Genomic DNA, 27,233 nt, shown 5'->3' with positions numbered 1-27,233 from the left:
CAGCAGCACACCCGGCCTTTTGGCCCCATACTGCTCTGGCCATGCAGTTCTCCAGCTCTTTGACACTGCCAAGTCCATTCTCCGCCAGGATGGAGAGCTAAGGTGTGCAACTGTCACCACAGCACCAAGGTTTGTCTGACAGAAAGACAGCATCTACATAATTAATCATCTGGTATAGGAGAAATAGTCTTTGTAACCAGACATATGACGGTATGATAGTCTATAACTGCTGACATTTATGGCAGGAGAAGACTACTGCTCGATTATGATATTCTCATTCCAGTGACATTATATATTATTATTATTTATATATATTATTATTTCATCCTGATATCTGTTGGAGCATTCTGATATCTGTTGGAGCGATGGTATGGCCAGGCACAAGCAATCCAGGAGGTTCCTCAATTGTGTGGAAGACAACTTCCTTCTGCAAGTAATAGAGGAGCCGACAAGGAGAGGTGCCATGCTTGACCTTGTGCTCACCAACAGGGAAGGGCTGGTTGGAAATGTGACCCTCCAGGGCAGCCTTGGATGCAGCAATCACGAGATGGTCGAATTCGAGATCCCCAGGACAGTGAGAAGAGCGTGCAGCAAGCTCACTGCCCTGGACTTCAAAAGAGCAGACTTTGGCCTCTTCAGGAGCCTGCTTAGTAAGGTTCCATGGGATATAGCCCTGGAGGGCAGGGGGGCCCAAGACTCTTGGTTGGTATTCAAGGATCACCTGCTACAAGCTCAGGAGTGCTGCATCCCAACTAGAAGGAAGTGCGGCAGGAGGGCCAGGAGACCTCCTTGGATGGACAAGGAGCTGCTGAGGAAAATTCAAAGGAAAAAAGAGGCTTATAAAAAATGGAAGCAAGGACAGGCGGCCTGGGAAGAGTACAGGGATGTTGTCCGGGAAGCTAGGGACCAGGTTAGGAAAGCTGAGGCCCAGTTAGAGTTAAACTTGGCTGAGGATGTTAAGGATAACAGGAAGGGATTCTATAGGTATGTAGCTAATAAAAAACAGACTGGGGACAATGTAGGCCCCTTCCGGAAGCTATTGCGAGAACTGGCTACCCTGGCTTTGGAGAAGGCTGAGGTTCTGAATGAATTCTTTGCCTTGGTCTTCACTGGCAAAGGCTCTGACCACACCAACCAAGTCATGGAAGGCAGACGCAGGGACTGTGAGAATGAAGACCTTGGACCCACTGTAGGAGAGGATCTGGTTCTTGATCATCTTAAGAACCTGAATGTGCACAAGTCCATGGGACCTGATGGAATCCATCCACGGGTCCTGAAGGAGCTGGCGAATGAAGTTGCTAAGCCACTGGCCATCGTATTTGAAAAATCATGGCAGTCAGGTGAAGTTCCCGACGACTGGAAAAAGGGAAATGTAACCCCCATTTTCAAGAAGGGGAAAATGGAAGACCCGGGGAATTACAGACCAGTCAGTCTCACCTCTGTGCCTGGTAAAATCTTGGAGCACATTCTCCTGGAAGGCATGCTAAGGCACATGAAAAACAACAAGGTGCTTGGTGACAGCCAGCACGGCTTCACTAAGGGGAAATCCTGCCTGACCAATTTGGTGGCCTTCTATGATGGGGCTACGGAACTGATGGACTCGGGTAAAGCAGTTGATGTCATCTACCTGGACTTGTGCAAAGCGTTCAACGCTGTCCCACACGACATTCTTGTCTCTAAATTGGAGAGACATCAATTTGATGGATGGACCACTTGGTGGATAAAGAACTGGCTGGATGGCCGCACACAAAGAGTCGCACACAAATGTCCGGCTGGAGACCAGTAACGATTGGTGTCCCTCAGGGATCGGTGTTGGGACCGGTCTTGTTTAACATCTTCATTACTGACATGGACAGTGGGATTGAGTGCGCCCTCAGCAAGTTTGCCGATGACACCAAGCTGTGTGGTCCGGTTGATACGCTGGAGGGAAGGGATGCCATCCAGAGGGACCTTGACACACTTGTGAGGTGGGCTGATGCCAACCTTATGAAGTTCAACCATGACAAGTGCAAGGTCCTACACCTGGGTTGGAGCAATCCCAGGCACGGCTACAGACTGGGCAGAGAAGAGATTCAGAGCAGCCCTGCGGGAAAGAACCTGGGGGTGTTGGTCGATGAGAAAATGAACATGAGCCGGCTGCAGCGTGCGCTCGCAGCCCAGAAACCAACCGTATCCTGGGCTGCATCAAAAGGAGCGTGACCAACAGGTCGAAGGAGGTGATCCTGCCCCTCTACTCTGCTCTGGTGAGACCTCACCTGGAGCATTGTGTGCAGTTCTGGTGTCCTCAACATAAAAAGGACATGGAACTGTTGGAACAAGTCCAGAGGAGGCCACGAGGATGATCAGGGGACTGGAGCACCTCCCGTATGAAGACAGGCTGAGGAAGTTGGGGCTGCTCAGCCTGGAGAAGAGAAGGCTGCGTGGAGACCTCAGAGCAGCCTTCCAGTGTCTGAAGGGAGCTGGGGAGGGACTCTTCATTAGGGACTGTAGTGACAGGACAAGGGGTGATGGGTTAAAATTTAAACAGGGGAGGTTTAGATTGGATCTAAGGAGGAAATTCTTTCCTGTTAGGGTGGTGAGACACTGGAATGGGTTGCCCAGGGAAGCTGTGAATGCTCCTTCCCTGGCAGTGTTCAAGGCCAGGTTGGATGAAGCCTTGGGTGGGATGGTTTAGTGTGGGGTGTCCCTGCCCATGGCAAGGGGGTTGGAACTGAATGATCTTAAGGTTCTTTCCAACCCTAACTATTCTATGATTCTATATCTTAATTAGAAACACCCACCAAACTCCTCTCAGTCTTTGATAACTGACTGTTTTAACTTCATGGGAATCAATGCTGGGGCCATGCTGGAATGCATTAAGCAAACATTCACCACTTTGTTGCTGCTCTCTCCTGCCACACTTGGGCTGTAACACTGTTCTCAGAAGTGCTAACCGTGGGTCAAGAGCATCCACTGCCCTGATTGTTCTGAATTTTCTTTAATGGTAGTTTATAAATTTGGCAGATTCCATGTCTAATAGTAGGAGGCCACCGGAGCCCGTCTCTCCACAAGGATCTCTCCCCAGGCAGCTGACACTTGGCAGTCACCGTGCATCTCTGTGGCACCAAAGTCAGAACCAATTTTGCAGTGAAATACAGAGAAATATCTGAGTGCGTAAAGTGATCCTGACCCAAGAGGCAATAGCAGGCCTGACACCAGCACATAACAGTCAGACATAGTTGACACAAAGCATGATTGTGAAATGTCTCTTACCTGTCCTGCAGACCTGCTATTTTAGGAATGAGCTTTAGGGGAGTTTTTTTGCAAACCTGTTACATTTTTCCCCTGCTCATAACTGTCCTAATGACACAGATCTTTTGCAAATTGCTTTCTCAAGTGGTGTGTGTGGTTAGGAGATGTGCTGAGAAGTGTGCTTTGGTACCTTGAACAACTGTATAGGAAGCCTCCACAGAGGAGAGATTTGTGATGACCGTGACATCGTCATCCCGATTAGAATTCTCAATGTCGATGGTAATAGACTTTTCCATCTCTCGATGAAGGCTAGTTACCACTCCAGTGGGACGTGTTACATTGGTCAGACGCCCTTCATGATCATAGCTAATAGAAAAGTTAGTGAGAGCAAAAAGCGTGAGGATATATGTTCATTTCAATACCCAATGTATTAATAATGCACCACATTTGTGCAAAAAAACCCAGAATGAAACAGATTTTCAAGAACATCCTGGCCATACCTATTGCTCTGTTCTTGAAAGAGTCTAAAATGATTAAATAATAATTTTTAGCGATACTGGTCTCAACTACACGAATGTCATAATTAAATTATTATGATATACAGAGCGATATTCAGCTCAAACAATTCTAATTAGTAAATTCATTTGCATTTTAATGGTAGCATTTCACTCTAAGGAAGTGGACTTATGATGGATACTACAATATACAATTGCATTGACTGCATGTTTGCAATTGAATATTTAGTGGAAAGTGTGGTCTTAAGTGACATATCAAGGAATAAACTTGCTAAAGGAGATTAAAAAGGACATCAGCTTGAGAATGCAAGGGTTTAATTTAGATCTTATCTGTGGTATTAAACAACATTTTGGGGTCAGTATTTTGGCTCATAACGATGGATGATGATAAGTTAAAGCACAGGATAAGGTGGAGTTGCACAAAAGGCAGCAATCAGTGCTCAGAATATACCTGAGAAGATGAGTTAAGTGCTCCAGAGACACAGAGAAAAATACAAGAGGGCTCTCCATGAGATCATTGAGTTAAATTTATTTAGAGGTATAAAACCTGAGGAGGAGTAAAGAAAGAATGCTGCCTGAAATGGAATGGTATGTTTCTCCCTTTCCTTTAGAATGCTGTATTTGTGTGCTAAAGAAGCAATCCCTTGGATCTTAAGGGCAAGAAATAGGGACCTGAAACAAAATCAGTATTCCAGTCTGACACTCTGCTTGACGCAATCTCTACTTGTGCAAGAGTCTCTCACCCAGCCGCTACCAAAGTGCACATACTTCTGAACAGCAGAAAGGCAAGAAAAAATGTCCTGTGTAGTTAAAGGGAAAAGTTTAGGTAGAGATTGAAACCAACTGGTCATCCTTGGAACGTAGAAATCCAGGGTGCGAGGAGCCTGGAAGAGAACTGGTAAATCCATTGCACTGCCTGAGAGTAACAGAAGAGAAGAGGAGCACATTTAGTACCATGGATCCAGGTGAGTTCTTTGTATGTCGTGGTTAGCTGTAAAGATGAAGAAGAATCAGTGCTTTCAACATGACTTTACAATGACATCATTCAGAAACCTCAAAGTACCTCCAAAATGAATACCCAAATTGGCTTCTCAGTTAATACACATATCAAGTATGCCTTTCAAATCCATTGCAAATGGTTGCACCCATGCAACCAAATATTGAGGAGGAAGGAAAAAAATCACCTGTGGAGCAACAAGCCTTACCAGAACCACTGAAGTGTTAGGCAAAGAAGTAAATCAATAAAACAAAGCATCATGCAACCTAAAAGGGAACAATAATATATTGTGTTTAATTAAGCAGTTCAGGATCAAATAAAAGATTAAGCAGCATGACTTTTCTTAATAAAAGTCACAAGTTTATATCCACATATATGTATATATATATATATATTTATATAGTTGGTATTATTTACCATAGACAACATACTAGATAAGAGATAAAATGTTGAGAAAATCTATGAATGGGGTTTGGTTAAGTTTGTATAAGAGTCTTTACCAAAAAATACTGAAAGCACTTGTAAAATAAGGACTAGGGAAGAATTTGATCCAGTCAAGCATCTGTCTAGCAACGAAAACCAAAAAGGACAAAAATTGGACAGTTTCAAAAATGGGATATACCATAATAGTCTGTATATAGACACTTGGATATGCTTAGTGCTCAGCAGAGTGGCGAAGAGAATACTTAGATATCAAATACTACAGAAGAGACAATGTTATTTAGGAAAAACTAGAAAAGGGCCGTGAGTGGCTTCAGCGTGACTATGCAGAGCTTGGTGAACATCCACCAAAATGGAGGCTGAAATTCATCAGCAAGTATATTTTAGGCAATGCAAATGAGACCTTCATTTAAACGCCTCATTCACATTGCTGGGTTTTTAATTAACCCAGGAAAAATTCCTGGGGATTGCTGTGGGCTACTCACTGGAAATCTCTGTTCAAAGTGCAAGGGCAGTCTAGAAAGTAAATATGGATGAGGATGTGCAGAGCCTGAAACAGGAACATTGCAGTATTCTGATGCTGCTTCTAGAAGTCAGTGGTTTCCCCCCCCCCATGGCGCATGTTCCCCAGGGCTGGTCACAATATTTGAATTCCACAATGGCAGAGATTAAAAGGTTTATAAGCAAGTGCTGGACCCGCTTAAACAAGTGCTCTCTAGGAAGGTCTGCAGATCACTTGGCTTAATAGCAGACATACTCACTACTTCAATGATATATTAAGCGATTTAGACATAATCCACTACTTAAACACTATATACACACTGCAATACCAATGTATAATGAAGGCTTTTCTACTTTATCCATGGCATCGATAAAATCCTGCTTAAAAAACATACGTTAAAGGTAAAAACTTTAAAATGAACGAAACCAAAACGTTTTCTGTACCACAAAATTTAAAGTGACATATTACTGAGGCTTTCTTTTTAATTTATGTATTTTGTGAGAGCAAGTGCTTAGTAGAACACAACACCCAGACGTTTAACTGAATGATGAGAATAAAGCTATATGGGAATTAAATGGTTATAAACCATATAAGATATGTATGCATTTCTTTATGACATGAACCTGGGTCTAATGAAGTAAAGAAAAAAAAATTGCAATGGAAAATATACTAATGGACCTGGGGCTTCTGGTATCTTCTTCAGAAGCCGCCACTGCATGTCACAGTGTGTGACACAGCATCAGGCTAGCTGAATCAGATCTGGTAAGGTGACCTTTATATCTGCAGATGAGGTGGGTTCTGGGTACACTGAAATCCCTGAGCTTCAGTTAGAGGAAGGTTTCATCCTGAGTTTTTCTACTAATAAAATCACACGGGGACAGATCCTTTCTTAAGCCCAGTATCTTCAAAGATCTCCCCGTGCCCACCGCTAACCTGCCAACACTTTGCTAACTGCGACCAAGTCCGCCCAAGCAGGCCAAGGTTGCCAGGACCGTGGTTGCCAGGGCAGCTCTGGGTGACACAAGCCACCGGCACCCGGGCAGACACAGGAGCTGTTGGCTGATGGTGCCTGCAGCCTGGAGATGGTGCCTGGGAGCCGGGCAGCTCGGAGCCAGCCTCAGCAGGTGCTATGTGCCGGGCCACCAGGCACGGCTACAGCTCAACCGCGAGACACGCTGAGCACTTATGCATCACCTCCTCATAGAGCTACAGATACCCGACCCGCACGTCCCTCAGCAGGCTTGTGATAGTGCACCCAAGGCCAGTATTATGGCACCTCTGTATCTTAGGCAATTTTTACTGTTGGCAACCTTTGAGGTCTGGGACATGTACAGCTGGACAGCTTGTAGGTGGGAGTAGCCAGGACAGTGCCTTATACAGTACTGCAGAAAGGAGTAACGGCAGTTTTGACTTAACATAGAGCAGGCCAAGGTGCAGATCACATGCATTTACATACATCCCTATTTTCTCTCCCTTATAAACCGCAAGCTGACTCAAGAAGAAAACTGCAGCACTCTCTTAGGATGCTCCCAAAACTAAGTGGAATACCACTGAGAATCACTTCAAATATATGTGCTTCATGCCCAAAATCAAGCTTAAATTACCCCATGTGAGCCTGCAGATAGCTTTTACATTATTTAAGAGCCTTGCCTGTTCCTACTGCAAATGAACTGCGTGCATATACACATGCACTATATATATAATACATGCATGAGTGTGTATGCACATACATAAAATCAGTTAGTGTATGCATTTCTCCACATATTCAATGCATACCTGGATATACTCCATGAATTCAATTCTGTGAGCATTTTCAGGGTACAGCTTCAGATAAAAAAAAAAAAAACAAAACAACCCAATAAGATAGCACAGCACTTCAGTGTCTGGTTGATATAAATGCACTGAAGTACATTTTTCATAAGAACTTTCATTTATGTAGTATTTTAGTATTTAAAAAACATTTGTTCTTTTCCAGTTCTTTGGCTGTACCTGGGGCATTGATTATCTCCGTATGAATGCATGAATGTAATGGCACAGAAAACTATTCTGTTGTCCTTATAAACTCTCAACTGGCCAAGTATTTCTTTCATCTTTATTGATAGTAACTTATACCTACGAAAATAAATTGCATAGTGATGAATATAGAATTTTCCCCTTGGAGCTACTTTGATGAAAAAACAGAAACCAGAAACCAGCATTAAGGGGCTGTGGACTGTGACTATTTAGATTTTTTAATTTGATTTAAATAATTCTCATAATTTTATTAATAAATCCCTCAACTGTGGGGGTACATGAGATGACAGAGCATATGACAATTACTGTAAGTCAGCTGCTTAGGATCAGCCTGAAGGACATGCCTCTATTTTTCTGTAATGAGTATCTCCAGTGCATATAGCTAACTTCTTGTGCTTGCTTAGGGTTTTCCATTCACATATAGAGATGCATATCTACTTTTAACATCTTAATGAATGGCATATTATGTCTTTTCTTCTTTTAATGCACAAATGATTCTACTGTCATCTATGGGCTCTATGCTTATGAGAATATACGTACAAATCTGGCAGAAAGGCAGTTATTTCCACTGCTTCATCAGCGCCAGTCATCATCTAAGGCAGTACCTCAGGTATACTCTTTAGACCTAAGTATGGTGCTTAACTTCCCCTGACCTAGGCAAGAGTCAAACATCTTTTCTTACTTGATCTTGGAAAGCAATCTAGTCAACATGTCAGCACTATAAACACATTAAATTCTATTTTCAGCTATACTTCAGTAAGACATCCACGTTCTAAGCTTCCTTAGTGATCAGAGCACAATTCTTCTAATAAATCATGCTAGCTTAGTACTTCATGTAATTCTCAGCCACCAGTTATACCAGTTTGGTAACTTGTAACCTTCTGATGGTGTTTTTTAATGTTTCATTGTTTTCAGATAGAGTTTGAAGTTACATTGCCATTTCATTTGCTACAATTAATTACTGGTGTTTTGAGAAATAACTAGTCTATACGACTTCTGATCTGAAACTTGGCCTAGCTACTGAGGAAAAAGCAACAACAAAAACCCCACCTAGAAAGGCATCGACATCTCATCAGCAATAATGTGACATTTTTCCATGGTCCAGTACAGTGAGGTTTTGCCTGATCTTGCAATCAGCAGCCAAATCCTTCCTGTGCTCACATTACTGGGTTATTTTTTTAATTGAGGTGTGGTAAAGAAATACTCTTTACACAATATTAAGGAGGAAAAACCTCCACGTAATCCTCCGTATTCGCGACGGAAAAATCACAGCGGTTGAATTTCCAGGGCTGCATCAGGAGGGGACCACGAGAGGGCACTGCTTTCCTTTCTACGGGAACAAAACGCACTGGACACAACGCTGATGTACCAGGCTGATTTAGATACATTCTGAGGTTCTTTTTATTCCTGCATTATTCAAGTTTCCTCTAAAAAGAAAGAAAGCGGTGGCCAAGATGAATCCATTAGTGAACTAAACTACGTGTGCGTCAGTGCTGGTCTGTAGCCTTAAAAATGAGCTTGCAATTTAGAATTAAATATAAAGCCCTATTCATACTTTCTACCCACTAATTTGAGCAATGGTATTTAGTAATGGTTAATTAACTATGGCAGCAGATTCGACATACTTAAAAATTATATATATATTTTCAATATATCGTTTTGTTTCTATTTTAAAAGTTGTTTTGATCAATACATGGCAATGGGACTAGTAAGAACAGAGTAACTATTAATACGTATGTGACTGTTTCTTCTAGATTTTTAATATACCCTTGAACTTCACCTCTGATGAATTACATTTAAAGAGGAACTTCTGTTTTTCTAATCCATATGGTCACCAACACCAGTGTGCTTCCAGGCTATCTACAAAGCTACACTGGGGGTCTGGCAGGTAGCTGGGGATCTAATCTCCGCGCTTGTCTCAAGAATGAATAATCAGTGAAGTTAATCAACATTTTAACAACCATGAGTAATATATGAGTCTGAACAGCAGATATTTAGCTTGAGTTCCAAAAGAACCTGCAGCATTAGGGTTCCTAGGCAGAGGCAGCTCAGTAGGAGCTGTGGGTTGCTGGGGACTGGTCTGGGTGCCAGTTATCTACAGCCTTGATAATGACTAAGAGCAGGGTCCCAGTCTTGTAAATCAAACATGGGTTTCTGAAGGTGGCACACAGTTCTTTGTGCTGGAGGTGGGTGAGAGTCCCCACAGGCCTCATACTGTGGGCAGAAACTAAAGTGGTCTGGTACCCACCCAGGGGACCTGGCAAAAACTGATGAAATCAAGAAGCCACTTAATCATTTTCAGCATCAGACTAGACTGAGATGTCATGGCCTTATTCAGCATCAGTGAAAAGCCTACAACAGATTTCTGTAGGGTCAGTTCAGGGCCTACTCACTACCATTTGAAAAATAAATGTATGCTTAATAGAGCCAAAAACATTCTTACTCATAAAATGTTGTCCATCCTGTTTCATCACTCTTCGTTGCTAAGAGACCACTGTTTCCGTTATATGTCATTAATCCGAGCTCCAGGGTCTGTGTTGAGACTAGCTTGAGTCCACCATTAGTGCCAACAGCCAGCGTGACAATCTGATTATCCGGCATCAGTAAATGGCGGGGCATCCCACTGGCATCCCGACGGACCTTCAAGGAGTTGCCATTGTTGTCCATCACCTCCGTGACATCGTTATCGCTGCTATAGGTGAAATTGTACAAGTACTCCCCGGTAACAAGGCTGAGAGTGTACTGGTGAATCCCATCAGCATTGAAGACATACAGCTCCTGTTCTCCTGGAGATGCAGCTTCATATTGGTTAAAAGAATTAAGAATGGGCCTGTTTTTACTGACAGCCCTAATGCGGATATTTCCAAGATCAGCTATGTAGATGGTACCATCTGGGGCCACAGCTAAGGAAGATGGTGAATTTAAGATGGCATCAGTGGCATACCCATCATCCCCAGAATAGCAATTACAGTTGACATCATTTTTGCAATCACAGTCTGAAGCTGCCCCTGCAAGAAGGCATATTTCTCCATTGGTAGTTACCTGGCGTAGCCGATTAATTTTTTTTTCATCTGTCTCACTGATGTAAAGAACTCCTGTGTGTGAGATGGCAATGGCACTGGCTGATTCAAGTGCAGAGTGAATAGCCAGTTTGCTAAGAGAGTAGTCTATACCAGGAACCTGGCAGTGCATGGGGCGTCCAGCAATAATGCTAACTTGATGATTTTCTGTGATCCGTAAAATAACATTGTTCTCTAAGACATAAAGTGAGTTGTCCATGGGATTGACAGCGAGATCAGTAGGCCACTCCAGCCGTACCTATGAGTTGCACAAATTATTACTGTAAAACTCATAACTGAAAAGTACACTTCTAGTGTTTAAAATTCCATGTGTAACAACAGCAAATTAGTGAGGGGGTTATCAGCGTAAATCACGAAACCAAGTCATGAACGGCAACTATTTCAAACAATGCTTTTGTTTTTCGGCAATATTAAAGCTACGTGCAGTGGTAACTTTGGCTAATTGTGTTTCTGTGCAAAGAATGAATGCTACATTGTGGAAGCTCTACAATAATTACAGAAAAACAGGCAATTAAGACAATAACTCCCATTATCTCAACCTTATCTCGCTACAGTTGCATAAATAACCTGTGTTAGCCACAGTAAAAGGATGGTTCACTCATTTCAGTAATGAATCAAAAATACTACCATCTTGTGCTGCATAATGTATTTCTTAAGTGGCCGGGCAGTCATCCAAAATAGATGCCCATCTCTTCTAAGGCAGAGAAGAAAATAAATGCACTAAGATACCTGGGTGACATCCATGCTGGAATCACAGCTGAGTGGTCGAACAGCAGTTAGGTCATTGGAGCCCAGCAGGGTTGATATAATTCCGTTCTGATCCACTTTTCTAATCATAGTGGCATCAACAAAATACATGAGACCATATTTATCCACTGCAATTCCTGAAATATAAAAACCAGGCATCAGTGAGGATCCTGGCTTCAAGGCAGGCTTCATCTTGTTGACAGCTTTACAAAATGGTGACAGTTGTTCGCTTCCCCTGTTCTTTCCTTCTTTCCAACCTGAACACAGGTCCTGGATCCCTCCAAGTACCTGCAGTTCTGCTGAATAAATGGCATCAAGCAGGTTGATCCCTTGGGGCTTTAAAGAAAACCAAACCACAGAAATCCCCACAACATGTCAAAGAGCCAGTGGAATGCATCCTCTTACATCTAAATTCAAACTCTGTATGATGCTGTGTGTGAACCCTATGAAAACCAAAAAAACCTCAGTTTTAATCTCGGAAATTTGAGGTGTTGCTTCTTCATCTGAAGGATCTGAGAATTTTTAGAAATCTTTTTAAATTTCTTTAAGATTTGGAAAAATGAAGAGGACACTACAGTCTTTCAGGATTGTTTTTTAATTCTTTGACCTGTTGCAGCAAGGAATATGGGAAGAATATCTGGTGTTTCCAGATGAAGACACAGGGGTTTCCAGCCTAGGAAAAAAGGAAAGGTTCAATGGCTGTCACACTGGGAGTCCTTAGAAAGGAAAGGCACAGAATGAAAGGTGCTCCCTTGGAGGAACAGAAGGATGCTGCTGCCTGTGGTGAAGGAGGGCAAGCTTTTTCTCTCTTGCCTTTCCTGCTTTGATTTGGTGCGCTGCCTTGTCCGTTTTGTGGGCTGAAAATAAAATATTGATCTAAAAATTCTGTCTTCAAATGGTGCAGTGCTCATCCTGTTGGGCAGTGAGAGCAGGTACAGCTTTATCTTCTCAACTTCTACATAGAGGCTTACCTTCAAACATGGAAACAGCTCTGTCCTGTTAATACGCTCTGTACATATTAACTGAAACTATTACCTCTACAAAGAAATAGGACCTTTCATTCTTATTGGCTTTTACCATCATCTAGTTTTTTTCAACCATTGAAATAAAACCCAAAGAAGTTTGCAGCACCTGGCAATACACCTGATCAATTCATCCTTACAATTAACATGAAGCAATGGAAAAAAAAATCCTAGCAACAAATCCCCAAATCTCTGTCATCTTGAAAACTTCCTGTTAAAAATTAGAAACTGGAAAGGGCAAAAATCCTTTTATTTTTCCTCTGCCTCTGAAGAAAAAGGGAACGCACAGACTAGAAACTCAGATGAAAAGCCACAGCAGGCAGTTTTTCTCCCCAAAGACTATCTCAAGCAGTGATTTGTTCCCCAGTTTACATGCTTGCTTCTTGGAGTGAGCGGTACCCTGCTAATTTGTGTTCTGTTCTCCTTTCGCAGCGTTCACTGTTGGGGTAATAAAGTTTGCTTTAACTAAACAAAGCACGAACACTTGCCAATCCACTGTAATTAAAGCCCAGAATAAAAACTACCGAACAAGGAGTGATTTAATTGCCAGATAATTATTTCCACACCCAGCCCAGGCTCACACAGTCATTTTCTCCAGCTTCTTTTCCTACTTTACCTCGAGGGCTCATGAGGGTTGCGTCCACTGCCTTCCCTCCATCCCCACATCTGGCTTCGTCAAAGGGCAGGCATTGCTCTCCAGTCCCTGCCACCACTTCAGAATTACCAGCTAGGTCTTTCGTGCCAGAGAGGGACTTGACTCTGTATATCCGTCGACTATTGGTGTCCGATACATATAGCGAGCCTGAAACAGGGTCCACGGCCAGATAGTATTTATGAGCAGGATTGTTGCTTTAGAGAAAAAGAAAGCATAGAACAGAAAGAGCTGAGCAGTCTAGAAACTTCACAGGCTTCAGAACTTGGATACTCATCAGGCACAGAGAGATCTGGAAAGAAAGTCTGACACCTTCACACCAAGGTGGGGTCTGAGGGACTACCGTCTACAGCTCTAATGTGATTAGGGCCTGGTCAGTGTTGCTAAAGGATTGCAGTTTCAAATCTCATTTGTCCTCCTACACCAAACCTTGCACAGCAGAGCCCGATAAGCCAAAGCTGCACAGCAGACTTGCCTCTTGATCTCTTCTGTCCTTTAGGTCTGCTCCAGGTGAATTCTCTTTAGCTTACCTCTACCTGCTGCCCTCCTCCCAGCCACCTTGTTTAACTTCTCTTGAAAGCAGAAGTCATGAGAGCAAGATCATAAAATCAGCTTCTGAGTTACTTATGCCACAAGATTTGTGAGGTCTTGTATAAATAGGAGGCAGAAGCATAACAAATTTATTCCTAAAGCAAATTTGTTCTCATTCATTCTTATCAAGAATCTCATTTACGGCAGATGAAGTTGATTATATAGCTCAAACCAGAGACCCCAAGTGTCTGACTTTAACTCCAAACCTTCTGTTATTGAAAAACTGGTCCTCAGTTTGTGATTAGAATGGGCGCTCATATGGAAAGCTACTTCTCTTCTGAAATATATGGGGTTTTGACAGCTCATCACGTTTTGGAACTACTTTAGCAAATCTTCTGCAAATTGAGAAATGTCAATCTTTGCCATATATGTACATTCACACACACACAACTCCAGTGCAGAAATATTTTCAAAGTCTTGCCTGGCTAGTTTAACTCAATTTAGTTGGATTTTAAGCATGATGTGAATTTCGCAGCCTTTGGAGCCTATGGATGAGTGTAAATAAGATCAATGGCGGTTTGAAAGCATAGAAGACAAATGAAGACAAGAAGAAAAAAAAAAAAAGGTTACTTACCAGTAACCAGAGATATTTGCCTCCAAATATCCACACTCCTAGCTTCATGTGGCAAAAGTGCCCATCTCCAAGAGTGAGGATACACAGAGGTAAGTTATGATGGACATAAGCCAGTTCAAGATCAGACTGGCTGAAAATATCAGAAGGCCACTTTCGGCAGACGGATTTATCAGCACCACAAAAACAACTGCTTTCATGTGGTCATGACCAGATTAGGAGGAATGAGGAGGTCCAAAAATGTCACTTTCTACAGTTATTTTCCTCTATGCCAGTCTTTGGCATGACATGATTTTAGGTCGATAACGGTTCTGAAACTGTAGAAAGGAGGAAGGAGATTGGTTTGATCAGCATTCAGTCGGCAGAGGTAGTACCATCTGCTGAAGTCTAGGAGTGTAGAAATTAGAGATGAAAAAATACAAACAAAAAAATACTTGGCAGGTTCATTTCATGCATGGATCTCTAAGTACTTGAAAAAGATGGGTATTACACCCATTTTACAGAGGAGGAAACTGAGGCACAGAGAGGTTAAGTGGTGTAGACAAAGTTATGCAGGGAGACTAGTGACATGCTTGCGATTAGAGCACAATCTCTTTATTCCCCAAGTTCCTCTGCTTATCTTCAGCAGCAGACTGCACCTCTTCACTAGGCCCTTACTACATCCTTCTTCTCCCTCCCAAACAAAGCTCAGTCTTTGTCACTTAACAAGATATTTCTTTCCACTCACAAGGTTTCTGCAGTCTCTCAAGTACCTGTGCCATTCAAACAGCTGCACGTTTGTCCTTGAACAGGAATTCTGACCTCTTCTTCCCCACCCTCTCTCCTTACACTGAACAAATCCTGCTAGGACACTGGTGTTGTGCAGCGCTTCACAAATACACCCAAGCTCAGCTTGAGGCTTTGCAACAGCAGCAGATGAGCCAACAAGGCACAGCTGTGCCTGCAGGCTCTGGGCTCCAGCCCTGAGTGCCCATCACCTGGCCCTGCTGAAACACAGGCCCCCCCCCGGCTGGATGGGGAGTCCCAGGGCAGGTATGAACTAGGTGCAGACACAGCTGCTGGTCCCATAGGTGGGAGCTGTGCCAGCAGTGCCTGCGGGAGCCGTGCAGCTCCTGACATGAGCCACAGTGGAAGTGTCTCTTCTCTTCAGACATGATTTTGCCAGCCTGTGCTGCCCTCCTGAGTGAGCACACCCTGCTTCCCTGTGCCACAGCTAGCCTCAGGCATGGCCCACTGCTACTGGGATGGGGTAAGGTGTAAGTCAGGGTAAAGAGCAATGGCAGAACACTGGGTTACGTCCCTCTCCTCTTCCAGTTATTGGTGTGTCCATGGAGCTCACCCTGACTTTCTGCCCTGGAATCTTCCTCACGGAGTCAGTCATGAGCGTTTGTTCCACACCAGGAAGCAACTCACTGGAGCTGCAGATCTGCTGCATGCCCCTTTGCTCTTTCCTGGGCTTGGTAAGGGAACAGATAGTGGCAGAATGCTCCAGCCCTGGCTTGGAGCAACCCGATCAGGTGGAAGGTTTCCCTGCCCGTGGCAGGGGGTTGGAACTGGATGATCTTAAGGTCTCTTCCATCACAAACCAGTCTGATGTTCTATGACTCTCCACATAAAATATTTGAGGGACTTTAACAGAAAACAACTGGTGGAAGGTGATGTACACTCACCATGTCCCCAAAGAAACCGGGAGATTATTACCTCAAAGAGCGATGCTTTTTAAATGAGAATAAACATTTATCAAACCAGCATCTGAGCAACCACAGACCTCTGCCTCCCTTCTCTCTGTGCCGCTGGAATCTTTTATTCAAATTACAGGAAGCCAATGAATGTACCTGGTTTTAAAAGATTTCCCATAACCTTCAGTATTGCTCAGAGGTTTCTGCCAATAATGGCTCTGCCTCTTACCCTCCACAGTGACTGCAGCAGATACCACTGGGCAGCCTTGCTCTGTTCTGGGAGGGAGCCCAGTGCTTGACAGCAAGTGGTACAGGCAGGATCAGCTTGTCCTCCCTTTTCTTCTCAAATGTGCACCAAATTCACAACCCAATGACAGCTTTTCTTTCAATCCAACAAAAAAGCAGATCTCAGAGCAAATCTCTAAGCATCTAAAAAAAATAACTAAGCTGAGTTAGTGCAAATGAGGAGCCTCAGCAACACCAAAAATCACCAGCAAATTATTAATTGATTCATCCAGAGAGGAAAATTTAGTGAAAATTTATACTTGCTATACCAAAATATATTGTAAAGGGGAAATTATACTGTTTAATCCAGACCATCTTTTGTATCTAATTGTGTCACAGAAATGGAAAGTATGGTTTTAAAAGGGTGATGCACAGGACACTATGGAATACTTTCTTGTTCTTGCCCTTGATACTCTCCAGGGTGAACATCCTCCCTGTCCTGGAAGATGAACAGGCGTCTCCTATGCTGCTGCCATCAGAAGCCCTAGTGCTCAGGTGAGACAATGAAAATCTCTCCTAAGGTCCGGGGAGGTTCTGCCTCCCTCCTGCCTCTTACAGTGACTGCATCTAGTGGTTGCATACAACCAGCCCCACAGGTTGACTGACTGTTAAATATATTTGATGAAAGAAAATAGAAACTAAATTATGAAAAAGGACAAAGGGTTCAGAAAACCATTAATGACCAGAAAATGAGTTTTTGACCTATCTGCAGTCATTAGTGCTTTTGTGAACCTTTCTGGCATTTGTAAAACGGCTGTGGTAGTTTACCTCAACCATTTAGACCAATTATAGACAGCAGGGAGAAGTGCTTATAGAGAAGTTAGCTTCGGGTTCATTATACTGGCATTCTACTAGAAATTTCTAATTACTGTCAGAACTTATTTGGTTGCTTTTTGACTGCATTTCATAATTGCTAACGCTTATCATATTCATAACACACAATTAGCACATAAAAATGTTTCTATATATGGTACATGAAGAACATAACATTACACAAGAAGCACAACACAAAAAGCAAACACAATGAAGCAAACAAACCATATCAAATTATATGGGAAAGAGCTCGTGTCTTACCTATGTTTAAACTCTTTATTTCTTTATAGAAAGGGAACAGAAGAAAAAAGAACAAACAGTTAGCTGAAGAATAGATGGTAAAGCAAACATAGTATTTGTTTTATTTTACAAAAGGACACAGGAGAAGATATCTCTTTTCAGCACTAGCCTTTGCTTGGGTTACGGATGAAAAGTGACTGGGAGCGATAGAGTTGCAAGCTGGTTCTCTGCCCCCAACCTCCACCCCCCATATATTTTACAGGACACTTTCTAGACCACTGAAAGAGTTTCTCACATGGAAATATGTGTATCTTGTGGGCTAGGAGCTAGAAAAACTGGCCGTTTTGTGAACAGATCTGGGGAGGGAGAAGCACTGGGCTCAGGATATCATCTGCCAGTTGGAGGCAACCTCTTTAATCAAAATAGTTTTCCAACAGGCTATTTCTAAACAAATTTCTACTACAGAATATACTTTCCTCTCCTCCCAGTGCCTAGAATAATTGCTTAAAGCAAGTTTGGATGCTACTCAGTATCTATTTAAGCCTATCAAGGCAAACCTGAGGGTAAAAAAACCCAACCCTTCTAAGTGAGCAGTAAGATACTGTACAATGGGTGATAAATAGCATTAAAGGATCCCTAGTTTACCATCTGGACATGAAGCCAAAGTGTCCTTTACTTCCTGGAAGTAAATTAATACATTCCCCACACCACAGTGTTTCACTGTGTTTAAGTCATTTCCATTTAGGAACATCCAAGGAATGAAACAAAGAGGTGCATGAAAACTCCTGAGCTGCAGCACTCAATGCACAGCCCCAAACTTGCAATACCAGCGTGAAGCGTGACATGCAACACTCCTGAGTCAAAATTCCTGTTAGCCACTCAGAGCAGGCATCTTCATAAACGACAGTGCGAAGCAAATGTGCACACTGGGATGTTCTGACTTACAAAGTTACTCAAGATTTATACTGGCTTATGTAAAACCAAAAGTACACCCGCTGGGAAATCTAAATAGTGATGTCTTTGTTTTTTAATACTTATGAACATATTATTTGCAACATTATTCAAGCTACTTGATACTAGCTGAAGACTGGTCTTATTCTTTTATTTAGCTCAAACTGTCAACCTCTTACGCATGTAACTTGTACAGATTTTAAGTTTACCACTGAATTGCAACTGCTGCTATAGATGATGTTTGCTGGAAGGGACCTTAATTCCCTTTAGAGGATCAGGGGACAAAAGATACCGCTGCAAATCCTAAAATTCTGTGTGTCAAGCTATTTGCAGCTGTCCAATAGTACTCAAAATGCAATGGCTTTACTGTTCATTGCTAATAGCTGCAACAGAAGCTAAAGAAATTATGCTATGGAAAGCAGACCTTCCTAAAAGTAGAGAGAAAGTGGACAAAAGCAGATTAAGAAGTCCATCTTCTGTTTCTTTACAGAAACATTTTCCCTCACACATGCTGAAAAGCCCAAGTTCTCTTGGGCAAAGCACTCAGACTAATACTGTTTGTTGTAAACTTGAAGACAACATTTTCAAGTATCAGGTGGGCCGGGAAGCTCTCTGGCTGATATTAGCAGCTGAGCTGTATGTAAATGCCTTACGTTAAGTATCCAAATTTGAAACTGTTTCTCTTCACCTATAAAGCTGTGATCCTATTTACTGGAAAGCTAAACCAAACTGAACAAATCAGAAACAAAAAAAATCAGCATTATATACCTTATAATGCAGAGCTACAGTGTACGCTGAAATAAATACTTATAACGGGTTGCACATCCATACCAGCTCCCTCCTGTGGTTTACACTGAGCTGCCAGCAGAAAGCATGCCATGATCTATGACTTTTTGGAGTTTCAAATCTAATGAGGCAGCCTGATGGTGTATGAGGTAGGTGTCAGAGAGTGATTGCAAGGTAGAATTGGCCTGAATTGGAACTCTTTTGTTGTATAAAATCAGAATTCACAATAGTGACATCAACAGAATGACATGAATGGAAGAGAGGTGTAGAATAGAGCTAGGCCTCCTATTCTCTCACTGTCCAATCATTTTGCACTTTCTCCCACTAATTAAAAACTAAAAGTACAAAGTACAGTGGAAGAGACAAACTGGTTATGGCCATATCATCAAAAAAAAGGCTAATGACCTAAATTTACTCTATGGACTTTGCAGCTATATCCAATTTACAAGAGAATTAGTTCTATTGCCTGAGTGGGCTGCAGAAGTATCAGGAAACAGCCAATATAAGCAATTTTTTCTCATTTTTCTGCAAATACTCAATAGTGCTGTAACTATAAGGTCCAGTTACATGAGTTACAGTTTGAAGCAGTAGCTCTTGCCTCTCCTATAAGAATGAAGAAAGATGGAACAGAAACGGGTGAAGTGGTACACTCTATGCTCATGCCTTCCCTATTAAGTGACCAAATCTTAATGCTGGGGAGGGGGCGTGGGATGGGGGGACAGAGGTACAATCTTAAAAGGAGTTCTGATGATGAAAGTGACTCTGTATGTCAATCTTAACTGCACTAGTCAATGTACAGAAATAGACTCACAAGCATGGGAAAGCAGTGGGAAAGTGGCTGTCAAAACCATTGACAGGAAAACCTTCCGGCTAACCTTGTAAATCTGTTTGAATTTGCTTATCTCTGTGGCTCAATACCTAAGGGCAGTCAATTCTGCAGTTTTCAAACGAAACTAAATGATGCATAGTACTGAGGGGAGATTGTATCAAATGATCACCAACAAGAAAGAAGAACATGGTTTGTCCTTTTTGTACAAGCCGGTTTGTCCTTTCCTCTAACTTCTCTATAGTTATTGCTCTGATAAACTACAGACTTTGAACTATGCATTTCTGTGCCCCATTTCTCCACTGGAATTTAAATAGGTTGAAAGTGACAATGTTTTACAAATTATAAAAAGTAATGGCAAAGGCTGGTTTGAGCACAGGCTACAGAAATGAAGCAATAAGGTTAACACCTTACCTCAGCTCCAATATACTAGTAACATTCCTGGATGGGAAGATACGCCGAATATAGTTAAAATCTCCAACAAAGAGACTTCCATCAATACCCACTGCCAGTGCTACAGGGGCCAAAAGCTTATTTCCTTCTGCTAGACCGTTGCAGCTGGGACAGGATATGCTTCTTCGGCGCCCATTCCCCATAATGCTGGTTATCACAGCTGGCTGCTGAGTTAGAAACTGATTTTCTCCATTGCCTTTGTGCAATATACCTAATAACAAAGAGGAGAAGAAGTGGTTATTACTGTCATTCACTGCAGGGGACTTTAGGTAGTTCTCTTTTCAATAGCTGCTGTTAAGGACTGTACACTGAAATGACTGCAGCATTTGCTTCTTCAATGGTGCAAAAGGAGTGGAAGGGCTTTCCGATGGTGAAAATAAAGGTTTAATGAAGATGCTCTGTTAAAAACCACACATATACACAACCACAGCCCCAGACATAAACCCACAGTCCTTTGGTATTCATTATGAAAGAAAACACTGCTATACAATTCTCTGGCTTGTCACAATGGTTTAGATTGTCATATTAACTGTGAAGCGAGAAGGCAAACAGTGGATGTGTTCCTTATTCGTGTCCCTGGATCCTCTCACTCCAGTTTCCTATGTTACATTCTGCCTGAAATTTCATGCCAACCTTACTGTTCTCTTTCCATCTTTCAGTCTTTCACAGTTTTTTTCATGGAAAATGAGAGGAAAATGAGAAATGGAGGCACAAAAACGAAAGCACAGCAAATGGAAGGAGAGGAGGAAGATGAAACTCTGGAGGGGCTGCTAAGTATCAACAAGGGAAGCTAGTGGTACGGATCTTTAGTAGGCTTCAAGAAAAGCCTTAAAGATAGGTTTTCTTCTCAAAATATTTATTCAAAGAGCAGACCCCTGCTCCCAGAAGGGAGCAGATCCTCTGCCAGTGACCATTTTCAATGCCATCAAAGACTGTAGAAACCTAACCAAAAAATTTTGGCCTCCAGTTCTCTTGGAAATGCAGTTGTATGATGCTAATGTCACCGGGTCCCTGCTGGTGACAACAGTGAATATCGTGCACCATCCAAATGACTATCTCTACAGCATTTGACCATTTGACTGCTGCACAACACTTGAAGTGTGTGCAAAATCTTGCCTATTCTGAATACTACTTCAGGTTTCTTGAGTAACAATATCCTTTGCAATTGGTTAATGCTGGGATCAGCAGCAAGGCTGTAGAAAACACTTCAGAGGATCAAATGAAATATATGCTAAGCATTAAGCTCCCTAAGGTATTTCAAGTAAAATATGAAGAGCAGGAACATACAGCTTAGGATATGTAAAGACAAAGAAAAGGGAGGGAAAACCAAACAGGTGACAAAGAAGGACAAATGAGACTCAGTATCTCATCACAGACTCATACTCCCTCTAAGCCCTATCTCAGATCAGAGGGAAAAAGGTCAAACGGAACCAGGAATGGGTGTGGTTGTTATCAGAAAAATAGGGAAGGAAGACAGAAGGACATTACAAGGGAACAAATGAACAACAGAATAGAGGATAAAGGACTTGCTGTGCAGAACAGTAAAAAATTTGTTGAAAGTCTACAAAAACCTTCTGCAACTGAAATGTGTGCCATGCCTTCCTGAGCCAAAGGTGGAACAAAAAACACTGGAGAAATTGCTTTTTTTAAGTGTAAATATAATGCAAATAAAAAGGGTTCACAAAATTCCATACAGCACAGAAAACATGGAATTAACTAACTCACCACTCTTGACATTAAGTACATGATGTTTATCCAAAGACCATCCTCCTAAATTTGAAGGATCTAGTTCAAATCCTTGCAGCAGTGCTGTCCTCTTCTCCCATAAAATGAGACTGGGGCAAGTCTCATATTCAAACCCCACAGAAACTGAAATAAAATAAAATCTAATATACTTGCTGAACAAACACTGAATTAAATGTCCAGAGCACATTCAAATCATTCAGCATTCCAGCTCCCCAGCCCCTCAAGATGGAGTGATTATATTCCTCTCTTTTATTCTACAATATTAAATTCAGATCTTTGACTAGACACAAATTTGAAACTTCATTCACATGTACTCTGCAGGGATCTGATCACTTCTCTTTGAATAGCTGGCAGTGAGAAGTGAGAGTTTGGTGAGAGTGAGAAATACGGGGTTTAAAATATCATAAAATTATTCTATCAGATCACAGGATGAGATCAAAGTCTTCATTTGCCAGGTGTTCACAGGATTCATTCAGTGCGTTCACCTTACAGACCGTATGCCAAGGAGCAATGAAAAGTTTGGGTGCTTTTAAGCACACAGGCACGGCAAGCATTACTCAGAAAAGCAATATCCTATGCAACAAAGTAAGAAAAGCTACAGCAAAGAAGATTTTAGAAGATACAGAAAAGAAATCAGAGTTTTAAATCAGTTTTTCTTTTCACACTGGCACAGCTCTGATGCCCGTTTTTAGCACTGCTGTATCAAAAGGGTTCTGATATGAAAATGAAAACTTAAAATATTATGATGATCACCCTTCCTCCCGCCCCCCCCGCCCCCGAACCAAGTGAACTAAAGCCAGCTATAGAACTGCAAGACTGAGCAGCATTAGAAAAGGACTGTTTTCATTTCCAATGTATTACACCGCAAGAGGCTATAATAACAGCATGCATGAAAACCCAAATGCACTGAAGAATGCCAGCCAGCCCAGCAGGATGTCCATTTGTTAACTGAAAGAAAATAAACACATAGTGATGGACTAGGTTTCACCTAAGTTCCTGTGGCCAGTTTTTCCCAAGTCTGGTCTAAACCTTCTAAGTCAGCTACCAATCAGGAAACACAGGCATGTTGATGGAGTTTAGACCCTCTGAATGTGGTCTTTAATGTGTAAAAGAAACATAATACAAAGATAAATTGTGTCAGGAAGACAAGAAATGTTTAGTCTGTATTTGCTTCTCCGGTCTGTATTTGCTTCTCCATAAGAAATCTCTGCAGTTTTCTTACTAAGAATTACAAGTGTTACTTGAAAAGTTTTGAAGCTTGTATATGCTGACTTGACTTACCTACAGCATCTGACAACCCATAAACCTTCTGACCATACGCATCTGTTTTGTCCCAGATAAATGTATATGCCAAGTTGGGAGACGCCTGAAATGATTTTTGAAACAAATGCCCTTCTACCGCTACCATCAAATGAACTTTGATTAGATTCAGTGGCACAAGTGACTGAGTCATGGTGATCTTAAGTAAGGATTTGTATCCAGCAGTACGGGAACTCAGGTAGCTGAGCTTTATGCTAGAGCCAGGGATCTCAATTTCTTCATGAAGAACCTGAATAGGAAAAAGTTCAAACATTTCAAATTAGTGCTTCGTTATTTTTTTTGAGTAATGTCCCCTTGCATATTCTTATGAACTTATGACTTTCTGCTACTGGGAATGGCTGTCCTCCACTGACATTTCTGGAGAAGTAACTCTTTGGTATCTGTGTACACTTTCTAAGAGCCCACTGCTGGCACAAGCACAAATAAATACAAGTACTTTGACTGCACGTTACATTTAAGGGGAACATAAGAAATACAGTCATAGGAACCAGCAGCTTTCACTAACAGTATAAAGACTAACTAAAGCAGTGAAACAATAGCATTGGTAGAGTTTTCCTTTGTCCTAAACAGCCTGTAGTTAGCACCACACACTTTGCATAATTCTCTTGAAACACCTAAGCTGTCAACTGAAATATGGAGATGTACCTGATATATTGTTTGATAATGAGAAGGTGCACGGTAGTCAAAGATAAATGTATCTGGGTGACATAAACCTAGGAAATCTGCTGCAGACCTCATAGGAAAACTTGGAATCTGTCAAAATGAATGCAGCTCTCTAAAAGCATTTGCTACAGCAATTCCAGGGGACAAATGGTGCCCCTGCAGTAAGTGCTCAGTTCAGTACTAGCACCTTACCACTGATTTCCCCATCCTTTTCACTCGCACTGTTCTTACCTGGGTTTCTGGTACAATGGGATTCCGGCCTGGAGCATCACTGAAGAAAGTTGAAAGTGGTGATGAAATGATGAGTGGGTCAGGACGGACAAAACCACTCAGATCACAGCTGGGAATGGAGTTCTCCTCTGTCTTCATGGCAAGTGTGTCCATGGCATAGAAGCTATTCCATGGCAACCATACTGTCCTTTCCTGACTCATAAATGGAGCCCGTTCAAAGTGCAAGGTTAGGGATGCTCCACCATTTGCCACCAAGTCAAACCTAGAAAAATGTGGGCTTTAGAAGTGACAAGACTGAATAATTCCAGTAACAGAATTCCTGGCTAATGAAATAGGTATATTGGTATATCTACAGCAATAGGTGTATGTCCTGGCTTTGGCTGGGACAGAGCTAGTTTTATCCCTAGTGGTTGGTACAGTGCTGTGTTTTTGCTTTAGGACAAGCACAACGTTGATCACGGAGGGATGTTTGAGTTGTTGCTGAGCACTGCTTACACTAAGTCAAGGACTCTTCAGCTTCTCATAGTGACCTGCGAGCAAGGACGCTGAGGGCACATGGAGAGGACACAGCTGGGACAGCTGACCCAAGGGATATCCTGTGCCATAGGACATCCTATGCAGGGAAGGCTTGGCCTGGCCACTGCTTGGGGACTGGTTGGACATTGGTTGGCGTGGGGTTGGCAGCTGTTTTGCACTTGCATCACTTGTGTTTCTTGCATTTTAGTTATCACTTTTTGTTGTTTTCCTTTCATTACAATTATTAGCACTATTATATTACCATTATTATTAGATTTTATTTCAATTATTAAACTGTTCTTATCTCAACCCATGAGTTTTCTCACTTTTACCCTTCTGATTCTCTCCCCCATCCCACCAGGGTGGCTGCACAGGTCTGAGCTGGTGGCTGGGCTTAAACCACAACAGCATTTTTTCAGTATTATGCTTCAAATGATCAGTAATGGCATGTGAACATCTGGCCATTGAACAACTGAAATCCAGCCAAAACAAGCAATGGCTTGAAGTTACCTGGACAAACCTTGTTCCTATATATTATAAACTCTGCATTAAATAAATAAAAAATACCCAACAAACAAATAACCCAATTAATAACTACAAGTCAAATTAATATATCGAATCAGTTCATATGGCACTGGGCACTGAATTATCCCTTTTCTAAGAGATGCTGTTCATTAAGCACAGAATGGGACACGTGGCAGTATGAGAATAGCAATGAAAAGCTTTGCTGTTTGTGTTCCACAAATCAGATAACAATTCCTGTGGCCAGGACAATTGATCTATCAGTTTTCAGAGAGACGAGGTATTTACTCCCACTCCCCTACATAACCAGAGCAGTAATATGTAGCTGCGCAGGCATTTTGAAATCTGGCCTGAGTAAAATACTTCCAGGTAGTTCTGACAAGAGGACGCAGACATCAGTCATTTCATGTAAATGCTGGCAACATGACAAATTACTCCATGATTTAAATAACCTATCTGGATTTAAATACAGTTCAGCTCAGCATTTACTGTAGTATGAAACCACTGAAGTCAAGCACAGTATGCTTTTATTATAACAGAATAATATTCTGGGAAATATGGAAATTAAACACTCCCTATAGTTCATTTGACTCCTATTAATTATTTCAATTCAATTGTTTGCATGCAAGATGAAGATAAAATGGCAAATGTTTACAATGCATGTGTCACAGAGAAACTGGTTTAGTTACCATAGCCAGGAAACTAGATAAACCACAACACTCTGATTTGTGTTTATCTGAATTTGTGTGCATTTCAAATCAGCTGATACAAGGGGGAAAAAGCACTTTTTTGCACAGCAGGAAATTGTCTAAATATATTCAATTAGAATCTTTTGATTACATTCTACCCTGAAGAAGCTCAAAAGATAGTGGATCTTCAAAAGGGAAGAGTCAGAAGGGAACTCTTAACAAAATATACTCTTCTGTAATGATACTTTTTTTTTCCCTAGCAGTGTTCGCCTGCCTTGCATTTTAAAATGCAGTATTTCTGGTCTCAGCTGGATATTACTGTAGTCCACAAATGTTTTCATAGATACAGAGTAATTTATTGGAAATAGTGTGCCTGCTAAGACGTCATTATCAGAAGTCAGCCCTTGCACATCTACTCGCAGTTAGCATTCAAAGTGCCATGTGAAAAATTACTTTTGTGTTTACTTAATAGCTCTTTGCCCCGGGAGGAATGCAATGCATGATACCACATGGTTCCATTAGATCATACCATCTGTTAATCAGCAAAGACACTATCTGAAATAGAGACACAATGAAGCAAGCAAACTCACGTGCCATCCTGACGAGTGATGGTATAGCCATACTTTGGATACTTGACAAATGACACGTTGACCCCAACTAGAGGCGTTCCATCTGTAGTCACCACTTGGCCTCTTATGAGAGACACAAGACTGAAGAAGAAAGATAATTAAAGGTATTAAAGTTAGTTACAAAAGTTACGTTGTTTATAAACTGAGTAGTGGAACATTTGTGCCTCATTTACTCTAAATCAAAAGATTGTTAGAAGATGCTACAATGTTGGCCCAGCGTCATCTATATACTTACACTGCTGGCCTATGAAGTGAGGTCTGTGTATAACGGGAGCTGGTGCTTTCCTTGTCTAACAAGGCTTTGTTTCACTGTCTAAGGAGGCTTTGCAGAGAAGAAAGCTATCTCATATTCAGCAATGTCAGAACTGTGACCTTGAAGTCCCATTGAAACAATACTTGGGCACTTCCCAAAAACCTCCCTGGGTACAACCAAGTGTCTGTGGATGCCTCATACACTAGGCAAACACAGTGTAATGTCATACCTCTTTTATACAACCAGTTTTCCCAATTGAGGTTCATATT

The 27,233-nt window shown here is 41.8% G+C and overlaps 1 protein-coding gene and 1 long non-coding RNA gene across 14 annotated transcripts in view; one reads left to right on the top strand and one right to left on the bottom strand.

Moving 5' to 3' along the window:
* The window catches only part of TENM2 (teneurin transmembrane protein 2), a 685,555-nt gene that overhangs the window by 13,980 nt on the left and 644,342 nt on the right, over positions 1 to 27,233 (bottom strand). For 11 of the 13 annotated variants that reach the window (XM_065690193.1, XM_065690202.1, XM_065690204.1 and 8 more), the window contains 10 exons: positions 26,673 to 26,792; positions 24,356 to 24,617; positions 23,423 to 23,690; positions 22,121 to 22,264; positions 20,357 to 20,606; positions 17,401 to 17,421; positions 13,165 to 13,397; positions 11,509 to 11,663; positions 10,143 to 11,017; positions 3,422 to 3,597 (listed from right to left, as the gene is read on the bottom strand). In XM_065690193.1, the coding sequence (XP_065546265.1) occupies positions 3,422 to 3,597; positions 10,143 to 11,017; positions 11,509 to 11,663; positions 13,165 to 13,397; positions 17,401 to 17,421; positions 20,357 to 20,606; positions 22,121 to 22,264; positions 23,423 to 23,690; positions 24,356 to 24,617; positions 26,673 to 26,792 (2,504 nt within the window). The remainder of the gene's footprint in view (positions 1 to 3,421; positions 3,598 to 10,142; positions 11,018 to 11,508; positions 11,664 to 13,164; positions 13,398 to 17,400; positions 17,422 to 20,356; positions 20,607 to 22,120; positions 22,265 to 23,422; positions 23,691 to 24,355; positions 24,618 to 26,672; positions 26,793 to 27,233) is intronic. The other 2 variants (XM_065690201.1, XM_065690203.1) reach the window with 1 other exon arrangement.
* On the top strand, positions 4,536 to 24,900 carry LOC136019715 (uncharacterized). Its single transcript, XR_010615017.1, has 3 exons — positions 4,536 to 4,711; positions 16,747 to 16,821; positions 24,794 to 24,900. It is a non-coding gene; the product is annotated as an uncharacterized LOC136019715 (long non-coding RNA).

Source organism: Lathamus discolor, chromosome 10 (assembly GCF_037157495.1).
Source record: "Lathamus discolor isolate bLatDis1 chromosome 10, bLatDis1.hap1, whole genome shotgun sequence".
NCBI classification, from domain to species: Eukaryota; Metazoa; Chordata; class Aves; order Psittaciformes; family Psittacidae; genus Lathamus; species Lathamus discolor.
The sequence above is the reverse complement of the archived record's forward strand: the minus strand, read 5'-3'. Positions and strand labels throughout refer to the sequence as shown.